The sequence below is a fragment of the Scylla paramamosain genome, chromosome 15 (genome assembly GCF_035594125.1).
Source record: "Scylla paramamosain isolate STU-SP2022 chromosome 15, ASM3559412v1, whole genome shotgun sequence".
In the NCBI taxonomy this organism is placed as follows: Eukaryota; Metazoa; Arthropoda; class Malacostraca; order Decapoda; family Portunidae; genus Scylla; species Scylla paramamosain.
The window spans coordinates 12213512-12228511 of record NC_087165.1 but is presented as its reverse complement, the minus strand read 5'-3'; the positions used below and the strand labels follow the sequence as shown (position 1 = coordinate 12228511).

Here is a 15000-nt window from a genome sequence, read left to right as displayed (position 1 = left end):
TGAGCTCCAGCGGATCATCGACTCGTGCCCCCAGGTGTTCGACTTGTACGAATCGGCATATTTCATATTGAGGATGCTGGAGCGGTTGAAAATCACTGGTTTAAGCCTCTAATAGTGGCTTAGTTGTCGCCCTCGTGTAGTATCCATACAGGATTATAATATATTCTTTTTTTTTTTTTTTTTTTTTTGCTTTTTTAGCCAGAATTTTACCTTTTACATTTTTTTCCCTGAACGCAACAAAATATCTGGTTGCAGAACGTAACGCTGATTTTTTTTTTTTTCCTCATTTTAGTACAATACTTGTGTATCACTTGGTCATTGACTTGAATTCCGTACTCAAGGGAACATTTGAATCATGCTTACATTTTTATCGCCTTTTCCATGTCTCTCAATCATATATTTTTAGTCTGTCTCACCGTCAAATACTATGATGATGTAGATCCCTTGGGTAAATATTTATGTAGCTCTTGTCACAGTTCTCAGCAAGAATATTACATTCTCTTCTTTTTCTTTCATAGAACTAAACTATTCACCACTCAGTAGTTTTACATTTTTATACATTTTTTGTTGTGCTGTATTACTTTCAGAGTATGAACAACTTTATTTTTCTTTTCTCTCCCTGGAATAAACAATAAAATGTTTCCCTTAGTTTGACGTGGCAATTTTCCAGTTATAGTAAACGGGTGTGACGTACAGCTACGCCCTGTTTCTCTTGTATGCTTCTATCTGATATCTTTGCGGTCGGCTTTCAGTTTTTACCGAGTTGTTATCTTTGTTCCTTAACATGATACCAGTGCGTCACCGTGTTGTTGAAATAGTATTTCTTGACTGTACATCTCTCGTGTCCGCCGAACCCTGGGAAATTATGTTTAGTTTTAGAATATATCGATATCTCGATTAGACTTTCAAGCAAGACAGCAACACCATGGACAGAAATTTGCTTACATGACTTCACAGCCAGTGCGTCCCTTGTTAGGTACCCAGTGAACCAGAAACAAAGGATGCGGCGTGTCCCGTACCATCGCGTGACATGAACAGTGTAATTCCCTCCCCTTTCCCTCCGTAGTGTTGAGACGCTCTTGCTGAACAACTCTGCATTAATTCTGGAGGTCACACACACACACACACACACACACACACACACACACACACACACACACACACACACACACACACACACACACACACACACACACACACACACACACACACACACACACACACACACACACACACACACACACACACACACAGACACACACACAATTATTATATTTGATAAATGGGATATCTTTAGTCCGTATATTTCTCACATGTCTTTTTTCCCATATTCATTTCATATTATTTCCCTATGAGTGTATGCGCTCATGTTATGTCAACTCTTTAACTTGAGAATATTCCTATTTTAAGACGTGTATTTTTATTCTGCTTTTATTCTAAGTTACGCTTTAATTCTAATTTCTAGACTAACGCCATCTATCTTCTTTAATAACCGATTACTGCACCATACCATTAAATATCATACTCATTAAATGCTCTATATGTTATATAATAAGACATTTTAGTCAAGGAAAGAGATATTCCACTAGGCAACGACGGTTATCAAGCCACAAATTTTCCGCCGAACGAGAGGAAATTTACACTTGGTTCGCAAAGTTTCCTTGGTCTCCTCAACTTCAACCTGGCTTGATAAAGAACTTGTTCGTAAAGAATCCAAGGAAGAAAATTACTGAGTCTCTCATTAAATTACGCACCTTCCTTTGAAGATTCAAGTTTAGTTTTTCTTTGTGTGTGTGTGTGTGTGTGTGTGTGTGTGTGTGTGTGTGTGTGTGTGTGTGTGTGTGTGTGTGTGTGTGTGTGTGCGTGCGTGCGTGCGTGCGTGCGTGCGTGCGCGCGCACTGCATTTAGTTAAGGTGATAGTGAGGTTACGTCATGACTGTATAAGAAAAACAGCTTTGTTCAGTGAGGCAAATCAATGAATTACTTTCGTACACCTTCCATCCCAAAAGAAGGTCCTGTCGATAGCTTCTCAAGGGCCAATACCTCCCTCTTCCGTGATTTATGTGCTTCCAGCCTTGCGTCAAAAGTTTTCTCTGCCAGAAATAATGTCTCCGCCACCCTTCTCGGCCTCCCTCTCTGCCAGCCCCGCTTCCTTTTCTTGCCTCATTTCCCTCTTTTTGCTTCACCTTCCCTTCCCTTTCCCTGATTTCCCGTGCTATGTACCCTTCTGTTTCCCCTCCTCTTTCTCGATTACCTGGCTTTCTTAACCACATCTTCTCTTGCCTGATTTACCACTTCTTACTCCTGTTCCCTAACTACGTACTTCCCCTTCCTTGTTCCCCGTCGTCTTCCCCTTTGTGTGTTCCCCTGCCATACTCCCTTCCTGTTGCTCCTCCTCTCCTCCGTTCCCCTCCTATAGTTTCCATCCTATCTCTATCTCATCAGCTGGCATTGCTTGGCTTTCCTTTTCTTAGTAATGTTTCACCAAGCCAGTTCCCCTTCCTGCCGTCCCTTCCCTGACCATTAACTAACCAGCTCATATTCATCCATTCTCTCTCTCTCTCTCTCTCTCTCTCTCTCTCTCTCTCTCTCTCTCTCTCTCTCTCTCTCTCTCTCTCTCTCTCTCTCTCTCTCTCTCTCTCTCTCTCTCTCTCTCTCTCTCTCTCTCTCTCTCTCTCACTTGCCTTATTTCACTCCGCCACCTTGCCACCTTTCCCTTCCCCCGACCAAGTCCCCGCTACACCTCACCTCGCCTCGCGTCTCCCTTCCATCCCTGCCATAAATCTGGTCTCAAAGGCTCCTCGCCCCTGGCTGAGGGAGGGTTTGAGTGATGACTCGCGGAAGGTGATAACGATGGTGATGATGGTGAGGACGAGGGTTCCAGTTTGTTAATCTCGAGTAGCAGGAAAACTTAACCTGTGATTCTCTCTCTCTCTCTCTCTCTCTCTCTCTCTCTCTCTCTCTCTCTCTCTCTCTCTCTCTCTCTCTCTCTCTCTCTCTCTCTCTCTCTCTCTCTCTCTCTCGTGAAAGTTGATGATGCGTTAAAAGAAAACGAAAAGTGAGTAATCCTAAACCAATCCTAATTTCTTTGCACAATATTTCAGTGACCTCCTGTTTGACATTTTCTGAAAGATCAGGAACCTCAACTTTTCCCTCCGCATTGCATTGTGAATCGAGTTATTTGTAGGAGCACAGCTTAATAAACCATGATCTTTTTTTTCCAAGGAAAGTTATATTTAATCCATGAAGGCTTTAGGAAATCTAGCAACGATATCCTGCCGTTCAGAAGGCACCAATCAGTCTTCTTTTACTTAGTGAAGTTACAAAGCTAAACTACGAAGGATTTAGGATATCAAGGAACGATCACTCTCCATTTTAAAGGACCCAGAGTACTCTTGTTTTTACGTATATTCTTATCTGTGGAATTTCACAATATTGTAAATCACGTGATGTGCAAGAAGACTTTTCAGCTGCCCTTTTTTTCCCACTCCAAGCCTTGTTTATATTGCCGTATGCTCAGATAATGAAAACCCTCAACAGCATTCTTAGTCATGTGAGATTTTGGATAGTTTTCTGGTGTCCCGATTCCACCGTAATTTAAATGCTATGAAAGTCAAGAACATTACGCTAATACCGTATAAGTACGAGTATGTATCTGTGTCTCGCCCTCTCTCTCTCTCTCTCTCTCTCTCTCTCTCTCTCTCTCTCTCTCTCTCTCTCTCTCTCTCTCTCTCTCTCTCTCTCTCTCTCTCCCATCGCCCGGTATAATTTTCCACTATATTATATATGAAACAAGAATTATGGGCCTTTTGAATATTCATGGGCCGAAATTTGGGATAAACCGGCATATTAAAAACTGAAAAACTCTTGGCAAGACGAAGCACAAAGGACGGGGCGAAGCGAGTGTGTGACGCGAGGCTTTGAGGGAGTTAATGAGGCTTCTGTTGGCTGCCTCCTGCCTCCATTGACCTGAATTTGTATGTCAGGTAAAAAGTAAAGTAAGGACGCGGGGCATTCCTGTTATGCAGGTATCCGTTGCCTGCTTCCTGATCAGGCTGTTTCATTATGGCGGGAGTTCCCATCTTTTTTGTTCTTCTGCACCCCTTGGATATTTTTATAGGTTCATATGTGCCCATCAATAAATTAATAATAAAAAGGTGGAATTGTAATATTATATTATTTTATTATGAAATTTGTATGTATGGACTGCATGGGAATCTTAAAGGTGACAACACCAATATACTAAACTCAAGTAATTTACAAAATATCTTGATTCATTACATACATAACTTTCTTATAATTATCCATAATGATCATAAAGTCCCGTACCTGATCCTTTCAGCCCAGTACAGATTGCGGCCACGGTTAGTTCCATAATAGTGAAAACCAAATGGTATTCACCCTCCTCATGATACAATTTCGATGAAATTTTTGGTTACTTAAATGTGAAAAGTGGAAAAAAAAAAAAAACACGACATTGTGCAGTGTGATTGCAAATTATAACACCATATATTGCATTGTAGTGGTTATTCCCTGAAATTCAATGTACCCACCCTCTAAAAAGTGTAAATGTACCACTGGGGATAAATGTACCCCTGGCTTAAGGAGTAAAGTTGACCTAAAGCGAGACTTTATGAAAAAAATGAAAAATAAATAAATAAACCCGGAGTATCAAATGAAAGTAATATTCATTGGGAGAAAAATATACTTTACTCTTTTTAGCCCGTTCATTCTACTCTACTTGATATATGATTAGTATTGTACTCCATTGTTCATTCATTTCAAATTCTTCACCTGAATATTTCGGTCTTTTTATAATAAAAATACATGTTAATTGTGCAGTTAAGCAATGTAATACCGAGGCGCACGCACGCACGCACGCACACACACACACACACACACACACACACACACACACACACACACACACACACACACACACACACACACACACACACACACACACACACACACACACACACACACACAGTTTATCAAATTGCAATGACATGTAAAATCAATGCACATTTCGATATTTTTATGATAGCTGGAAACAAATAGCCCTGGCCTCGTGGTGTCGCACAGAAGAATAAATGCCTTTTCGGCAGACACGAAAGTGGCTACGCGCACAGAAGGAGTGAGTAGAGTGAGTGACGAGGTGACTGATTGATTGAGTACTGGAGAGGGGAGATGGAAAAGAAAGGGAGGGAATGAGTTCGAGAGAGAGAGAGAGAGAGAGAGAGAGAGAGAGAGAGAGAGAGAGAGAGAGAGAGAGAGAGAGAGAGAGATACTTCACACACACACACACACACACACACACACACACACACACACACACACACACACACACACACACACACACACACACACACACACACACACACAAGGAAGGGTGGTAAAAATGCGAATCCTCTCCCAGTAATACACTTTTCCCTCAGGAGAGGTGCTGCGGGAAGCGAACTGTATCAAAAAGAGCCGCTGCGCAGTGAAAGGGAAGAGGCAGATGGTATGTTAGGTTGCTGGGTTGAGCCCTTCGGTGGTGAAATATTGAGGCAGGTTTTCTTTTGATACATGTTTGAGTTAGTCGTGTGGGTGTTAGTTTGAAGGTACCTGGTGGCGTGCTGCTGTGTCCTCCTTGTGGTGTGGATATCTGATGTAATAGCCTTGTGGCGCTAAAGTTCTTTTTGTATGCCATTGTGCCTGATTTTTTCAAAGGCTTCCTGATAATGATTTTTTTTTTTTATGATTATTATCTTCATGACTTTTTTTATTTATTCATAACCATAAATGTATTTGTGTAATTATTTATACTCTGCTTTATTTAGAGTGATAAGGAAATAATGTGGCCATGATCAATGAAACAAAGGTAATTGTATTAAATTTGTTATGCACAAATGGCAGCAAGATTTATGGTTACAGCGCTGACATGCAGAGAGGTTGAGTGGGTTCTGCCTGGTCATTTCAATTGATCTGAAATAATGAGAGATAAAAAGAAATGCATGAACAGAATCTGTTGGAGGACGAAAGCGAATGACACTGTAAGACAGAATAAAGAAATATGTGAGAGAACCAAGTTGTAGGGGAAAATTATATGATTTTGTGAGACAAGCTGTGCACAAAAACGAGAACTTGTCGCGAATGCAGCGAATAATGAAGTTTCTGGAGGTAATTTTTAATACAGGCATTTAAATTTCAAATTCAATTCAATTCAATTAAAAATCTGATAAAAAGATGCATAAAAATTTTGTTTAGATACACATTTAAGTTTGTTTCCGTTTCTCTTTAGTAATAAAAGAATGTAAAGAAATTGGAAAAAAATGTAATAAACACACATAAGTTAAAGAAGTCATGGATACATTTCCAGATAGGTCTGTGCCTCCTTATCTATTTAAGAATGTATAGAAATCTCATGACTCTTAATACCATAAAAAGGAAACACACACACACACACACACACACACACACACACACACACACACACACACACACACACACACACACACACACACACACACACACACACACGACATCATTCCATAACTTAAGAAGCCACGAGTGGGAGCACCGAGTAATGTAGATGTCTCATTAGTCAACTCGCCGCCGTCCACTGTGCATTAGATTTGCTGAGTGCTCTGCAACCCTCCCTCCCATTGACATAAGTCCCAGCTCTGCTAATCCCTCTCCCTCCGCGTTGCTACCCGTGTAATGCTGTCTGCTTACCATCAACAGTCTGCACGAGGTCGTGCCGTCTGAGGGAAAGCACGTAATTGCTATCAAGCGACATGGCAGGGATGACCATGCTGGTACGTGCGGTGATGGAGTAGTGAGGCTGCACTGAGAGAGAGAGAGAGAGAGAGAGAGAGAGAGAGAGAGAGAGAGAGAGAGAGAGAGAGAGAGAGAGAGAGAGAGAGAGAGAGAGAGAGAGTGTGGCTGGCTGGCTGGCTGGCTGGCTGGCATTGGTGGATCAACGCACTCTTCGTTTTCTTTTTTTTGTGTGTGTGTGTGTTTAGGTGATATACTTGTTTCTTACTCATATTCAGAAATTCTACAGTCACTTTCATAACTCTCTTCTCACTTTGTAAATTGTACGGTGTTTTCTAGTTCCCTTTACTTGTACTCATCAACGACACCCACCTGTATTTCAGCTTAACATCAGTGAAAATTATACATTAGTGCCTTTGATGCCGCGTGGATACGAGTCTCACTGACCTTTAACGTGTGTTCATGCTATTAATTTTTTTTAAAGGTCAACATTATATAAGAGCAAAAACTGTCCTTTAATCTCTGAGGTCGCATATTTTTTTTTTTAGGCATTGCGTTCTATTTTGCTGGTGCCTCAATACTGTATGTGCAGTCTTAAGATATTACGAAACAGTGTGTATGATTCAGTTGATGACGCACAGCAAATAAAAATGCATTGCACAACCCAGTCGGGCACAATAGACGAGGAAGGAAATTGCCTTCCATCAAAAGAAGAAAAAAAAAGTGAAAATAAATTATATTCACCAATGTTGTCACCTTTTGATATGGTGTTCCTTCCCTGGTGATCAAAATGAATTGCCAAAGTAAGCGCGTTTTTGTTTAGCGCTAACCTATATGTGCAAACTCCTGAAATTCGTTTTTTTTTAGCGTTGTATATCCTCCGAAGTGCTAATAAAGTTAGGGAAGCGAGGGGAGACTGTTCGGATCTATTTTCCAGGATAATTGCTTTGTGGGGGCGGGGGGAGTGGGAGGGAGAGATGGAAATTTCAATACTTGTTTACATGATTGTCTATCTGTTGCCTCTGACAATAGTGTGGAAAATAGATAGAGCGGGTAACATGACGAGTGAAATGTTTGCTAATGGAGAAATATCAGCAACTGTTGGATGTGACGATCATGGAAAATGAAGCGAACACGAACACGGATTGTACTCAGAGGTGTTCTCGTACTGGTGATGAGGTGACATTTGTACAGCGGAAGATAGCTTATTGTATGAGAAGCTGTAGTAAGTTAAAGGAAATGAATATAGTATTTTTAATGAGTCACTATTAAATATATAAATTTGTACCAAAGGAGGGTTATGTATTTTCCTTTTCTGTTCTAAACTCCCTTTTCCTTTTTTTTTGTAGTCAAGAGCAAATTAATATGAAGCGCTTAATTTGATGAAATAATGATCTGATTTGAGAGATATTAAAAATGTTAATTAAAATAGAGACGTGTACCGAAAAGATAATTGCAGATTTTTCCCCCCACTACGTAACGTTCTTCCCACGTTCTCAAAGTCAGATACATATGAAACACGTAATAGAACCAAGTGTTGATCAGATGAATTAAGGGAGCTTGTCTGTTTCCACTCGTGTGACACTGAGCTTAACACAGTGCACTTACCATTGGCTCGGTGCAAGATTAGTGTTCAATACCTGGCCAGTTATGACGATGAGCAGAAAGTAATTATCGGTTCCAGGTAAAGACTCTTACTTATGGTGAAATTATGCTTTGTGATATGTCTCTCTGTGTTATACTGATAGTGTGTGTTATATTAGCATGTTAAAAAGAAAAGAGAATGATGGAAGACTAATGGAAAGGAGTAATGTTTGTGATGGTGCCAGGTGATAATAAGAAATAAGAATGAAAATGATGTAAATAGACTCGTGGTATTTTTAAGATTTTACATGTGAAAACAGAAAAGTCTGTCGCACTATCCATTTCATTCTTGCTGGTCGATGTGATGCTTACCTTTTTTTTCCTTTGATTATATTTTCCATTTAATTAATTTATTTATTTACTTGAGTTGAGTAATGAAAACTGTATATTGTATCGATCTTTTTTCTCTCACGTTATGATAATCGTGGATGATCAATGAAACTGATTCTGTATTGAATGCAGATACTTTGTGCGGCGACATCCTCACAGACTCTGTAAAAATCATTAGTATTTGGAAGAAATCAACAATATGCCTTTAATCTTTATCTGCCTAGTTTATTTCGTTTTTGTCCAGGAGGAAAAGGGTGCATTTACCTATTGAGTATCGATAGAGGGGTGAGTGTCGGCAGGTATACGGAAAGAGAAAATGTTCTTAAGGGAAGTCTACAGTCGCGAAAACTGAACACTGAGCACCTGCTCACTTCACTTTCCTGACCTGACGGTTCTTATTAGAATATGAAAACCTTATAATTGCATTTCATTTCAGATTATTGCATCATTATGGATAGGGATTAAATACATAGGCATGTATAAGGATTGCTACTTGTAGGCCTGATGGCTTCTTGCAGCTTTCCATATTTTCTTGTGTTTTTATCTTCAGTTTATCACCATGGCGAACATTTCCATTAAGATGTGTTCTCTACTTACATAAAATTTATCGCTCGACATTAAATGCTAATAATGTACTGGCTTGAAAAAAGTACGTTACATTGGACTGTATTAAGGAAATATAATCTTCTACATTTCGGGTGTTTTGTATGAGGAAAGTTGTTCGTAATGTTTCATTTGTTCTTACTACTAAAATTTCTCTGTCAGTACTTACAAAGCGTCTTTTCTTGTTCCGACGTGTGTGTGTGTGTGTGTGTGTGTGTGTGTGTGTGTGTGTGTGTGACGGTTGACATACATCTTATCATTCATACAACAGACACAGCATTGATTATGAGTACGGGATGAGGCGAGGCAGGGAAGGGAAGGGAATAGTAGTAGTAGTAGTAGTAGAAGGAGGAAGAGGAGAACGAAGAGATATTGACCCGTGGCTTTGTGAGAGAGACTTTCATTACCCTGGAGATTGAAGGGTACACTGCTCCCCTCCCTGCCTCCCAATCGCCACCCTCCTCTTTTCCCCCACAATCTTCACCATCTTATACTTCCTTTCCATCCAGTGTCCCCTAGCACCTTAGTTCCTCCCATTACCATTGCACCATCATCATCATCCTTTTGGTCATCATCATCTCTCTTTCCCCACTATCCCCTCAAGGTTCCGTCAACTCTCCTGTACTAACTTTATATTATATACTCCCCACTATCAGCAATACTCGCTTTGCTCCATTACCAGTTTTCTTTTTTTTTGTTTTTTTCCTTGCCACATTTTCTTACCAGTTCCGTCTCACATGAAAGACATTCTCTCTCTCTCTCTCTCTCTCTCTCTCTCTCTCTCTCTCTCTCTCTCTCTCTCTCTCTCTCTCTCTCTCTCTCTCTCTCTCTCTCTCTCTCTCTCTCTCTCTCTCTCTCTCTCTCTCTCTCTCTCTCTCTCTCTCTCTCTCTCTCTCTCTCTCTGTGTGTGTGTAAATGAATCAAGACATTCAAGTTGGCTTTATCCTTGGCCTATGCGTCTTCATTACTGTAGTGTTACTGTACGTATTTTGGGTGATAAAGTACACTAAATAGAATCACTCCCTTTCTTCTTCCTATCGTTCCTTTTCTCCGCTTTCTATTCTCTTCATCTTTACTTCTTCCATCGTTCCTCCCACACTCTTTCCCTTGCAATGCCTGGCTCTCTTGTTGAATAGCTCAGTTAAACGCGAGTGCCGTTATGAGGGCATTGCAAAACCTGTATATTGTTTCCTAGGGTTGTATGAAACGCATCTCCCTTCCTCTTACACCACACATATTCTTCTGACCCCTTCTGATTTTCCCTTTAACAGTCTCACACTTTTTCTGTTCTTAACCCTCAACTCTTTTGTTACACACACACACACACACACACACACACACACACACACACACACACACACACACACACACACACACACTGAGCACCCCGTCACTTCGATCGTGAGAGTTATGAGCACTTCGCAAATAACTTCTCCCCTTCCATTCGTCCATAGAACTGCAATTTTGTTATTATATCGTCAGTGTGGAAGTCTTCATGACCTGCAGTAAACTTTGTGACTTTCCATATTTCTTGATCCTAATCGTGATATTTTGTATGTATGCATAAATTTCACCAGCTTACTGTTCTTAGTTATAACCAGTGAGTTTAATGACTGGAAAAGCTGAAAAAAAAAATATGTATATGACAGTATTCCTTGAAAAGTGACTAAAAGGGACAGAGCTAAGAGATTGCGGACCTTTTTTTTTTTTTTTAATTCTCATCTTGTATGTAAGGAGACCAAGAACAAGAATTTTATTTTGTCGTGGTAAAAGATATCTCATCCTCACCTACAGATTATTGCTTTTCTTTTTGTTGTTGTTTTTGTTGTTGTTATGGTTATTCTTGTAATGTGACAAAATGTTATTTTATCCTACTTAGTGGAGATGTTTCAACCTCACATACACATTATCGTTGTTGTTGTTGTTTTCGTTGTGGTTGTTGTTGTGGTTGTTGTTGTTGTTGTGGTTGTTGTTGTTGTTGTTGTTGTTGTTGTTGTTGTGGTTCTTATTGTTGTTCTTTATCTTGTTCATATTGCTCTTGTTCTTATTTTTCTTCTTCTTAAAGCAACATCATACATTCATACCGACCTAAGTACTTACAAAGATACATTCAAACATACACCAGCAAATAAATCTATACATCCACCAGTCCCTTCGCTTACCTATTCATATGTTTCACAGTAATCACAGGCTTTATCCACTTGGGAAACCTAAAGAATGCTAATCTCTGTTCCGGACATCGAGTTTTCATTAGTTAATTTTTCTCCTGAGTTTTTTTTTTTCTCTCTCTCTTTTCTCAGTCCCCTCTTCTGGATGCCTCACGCAAGGATTAGTGGCACAATACCAGTTTTAGAGGTCATTTTAACTTTTTTTTTTCTGTTTTTTCTTCATTCCCCTCTCTCTCTCTCTCTCTCTCTCTCTCTCTCTCTCTCTCTCTCTCTCTCTCTCTCTCTCTCTCTCTCTCTCTCTCTCTCTCTCTCTCTCTCTCTCTCTCTCTCTCTCTCTCTCTCTCTCTCTCTCTCTCTCTCTCTCTCTCTCTCTCTCTGGGGACAGGCTGCTCGAGGATGAAGTTTTTACATGGTTACGTCAGTGAATCATGAAAAAAAGTGTGACAGAGTTCGTTGTGTTGTGAAATTTTCAACGCCGTTCCATATAGTTTTAACGTTTCCCATATTATAGTTTCGTATTTTTTATTTCTTTCAACTGCTTTGAAAAGAAGCGAGGTTTAACCTAGATAGGAGAACAAAAATTGACTGCTGAGAATATTTTATTATGTCGTGTTCTTCACAGCTAACACAGGAAAGTGAATGTGTGTGTGTGTGTGTGTGTGTGTGTGTGTGTGTGTGTGTGTGTGTACCCAAGGAAACATGACAGTCGCATTGGGAAATAGTTGTAGACTAAGGATCACGTATTTTCTTTGTTAAAAAATTATAAAGCTTTTACTTTAGGAACGTGCTCTACTGACGTCGTATATATAGCAGCCATGAACATCAGGTTAAAGTAAACGTTTCAGCAGTGAGGAAAATGATAAATTTCTCGTCTAAATTAAACCTTCAGCAGAAAAACCCTTATTGGATAGTAATGCAAAACAGCGGTGATGTGCAGGACGGAAGTTTCTGTTTGAAAAGCAACATGACAAGCCCTTCCCCTCTCCTTCTGCAGACCATGGTGCAGGATTAAGCGAGTCATGCATACATACTTGTGTGCACGCAAGGATTGTAGGACAGATGCACACCGTGATGTACACGCGAGTCAGTTGCACACACGCCGACTCGCCAAGTTGTGGTGTTCGATGCATCCGATAGTACTTTTGTAGAAATTAACACTGAATAACATTACTTATATTGACTAGATAGTATTTACTGATGTTTTTGTTTACAACACACACACACACACACACACACACACACACACACACATGGCATCTCGACTTCCGCTGCTTGTTTTATGTTCACCTTCCCAATTCCCGCGCATGCCCACAAGAGATGCGTCCTTTTCTATGTTCACGCGCGCAGGTATCTCTGTACCTTTACCTGCAATATACCTCAAACTGGAACTTGAGTTAATTTGTACACTTTTAGAATTGCAGGACCTCTTCTACAACCACCAACCGCCTAAAATTGGTGGTCCTTCGAAGACCAAGCTACTCTGCTTCCTGACCACCGGGAGACATTACAACAGCCCACCCCTCGCTATTCTGCAGCCCAAGCTGACAGCCCGCTTCGTTCCTGTTATCCTGCCTTTACTCTGTTGTGTTGCTTGCTGTATTGTACAGCCAGCCATCTCAGTTCCTGTGTTCCGGCCAGCCAGTCATCCAGCTCCCACCACCGCTCGCCGCCGCCAGCCAGCCCACCTCTCAATACCAGTCTGTCTACCCGCTATGTTCCTTGTTTCCATTTCAGTGGCCTCACTCTCCGGTCAAACCCAGTAGTACATCACCAGTTTTGCTTCGGAGTTTCTGCCCCGCGGCCCAGGATCCCGCCATCACCACAGAGTTCCTGTGGCCAGCCGCCCGCGAGCCACTCGTCTCCTTTCTCATTCCTGCATTACGTACAGTGTTCAAATACAGGTATGGTCTTCAACCCCATATAAGTGTTCTCCTGTATGTTTACTGTTTTCATTGGCAGTGTGACTTTTTAAATATATCTGCGCTGCTTTATTTATTTTCCTGCCATCATCTGCATGTTTGTGGTGTCACTGCTGTGATGGGGCCTTCCTTGGCGTCTTGCAGTGGCGTCGCACTCCAACTATCTTGATTGGACCCGGCACCATCTCCCTGGCAGTGCCCTGAGGTGTGTTGTGGTGTCCTTTGTTGACACTGGCAACACCTCTCCAATTCAGCTGGCTTCTGCCGTCGGATGTGTTTCTTGCACCTATTTATTACCATGCTTTCGTTTTTTTTTTTTTGTCTTTGCATTGCTATTTTGTATTGACAACAGTGATACACAACAAACACGTACAGAAACATTCATATTGTCAATTCTATTTTTTTCTTATACTGCTGTTTGTTTCACTACACAGTATTACTATCCACTCGCATACATATAATTCCCGTGTGTTTTGTTGATTTCTTTCTATTTGTATTATGCTGTTATGTTTTCCTCATACGATTTCTTTGCAGTGTGCCTTGGTTCTTGTGCAGTATTCGACCTCCCTGGTGGACACCGGCTGCTTGCATTTGTAGTGAAATAGTCCACTGTAGTGTGAACAAGTTCAGTTGTTGTAGTGATTGTTTTCATTGTTTGTGCTCCATATGACTTACTATCAAGTTTGTATTTATATAAAACATTTATTTGGGATTTGCGTGTGGCTTCCCTAGCCTAGTTTATCAGGGCTATGACGGTGCCTCCTAATGAAGGACTTTGGATTTGGCATTTGGAAACCACAACCCTGATTATATGCCATTCCTACCTTCGGAACGTGGCCAGGATTTGAACCCGTGTGCCTGAGGACCCCTAGGCCCTAAAAACCGGTGTGATCGCACCGCAGCACCGCAGCACGGTGGCCCCGATTTATTTCATGTGTGATTTCACATATTTATTAGTGCCTGTTTTGTCATCTAGTTTGGTTACCTTTCCATTCATTTGTCATATTTTCTATTTTTTTTTATTTTTTTTTATTTTGACGCTATGATATATTTTTCAGTTGTGTATTTTCTTACCATTATATATATATATATATATATATATATATATATATATATATATATATATATATATATATATATATATATATATATATATATATATATATATATATATATATATATTTTTTTTTTTTTAGGTCATCTTACATTATTTTTGCTATATACACTGTCTGATGTAATGCTATATTACGCCCATACTAACTGTGTGCCTTCCTCATTATGTTCTTTTTTTCAGCGTAATGGTTCATCCCAGGCATCATCCCCAGTTTAACAACACTAATGCTAACATATATATGAATACTGTTGCAGTGTCTTACAATTTAGCCGGTCTGTTAAACTAATTCATTGAGTTCTCTTCACCACCCAAATTCATTGGTGACGGTATCATGTCAATGAATTCCAACGTGATGTTAAGGATGAAATTTATCGATTTACCTTGTTCATATCAAGGAATGCCGTGACGTTTCAGAACATTCACAAACGTGTCTGTGAGTACTTAGTATCTTCAAAAGAGG

The 15000-nt window shown here is 40.2% G+C and overlaps 1 protein-coding gene across 1 annotated transcript in view; it reads left to right on the top strand.

Moving 5' to 3' along the window:
- LOC135107461 (uncharacterized) overlaps positions 1-15000 on the top strand; it is a 38470-nt gene that overhangs the window by 891 nt on the left and 22579 nt on the right. Inside the window, exon 2 of the mRNA XM_064017345.1 lies at positions 13242-13408. Within this exon, the coding sequence (XP_063873415.1) occupies positions 13242-13408 (167 nt within the window). The remainder of the gene's footprint in view (positions 1-13241; positions 13409-15000) is intronic.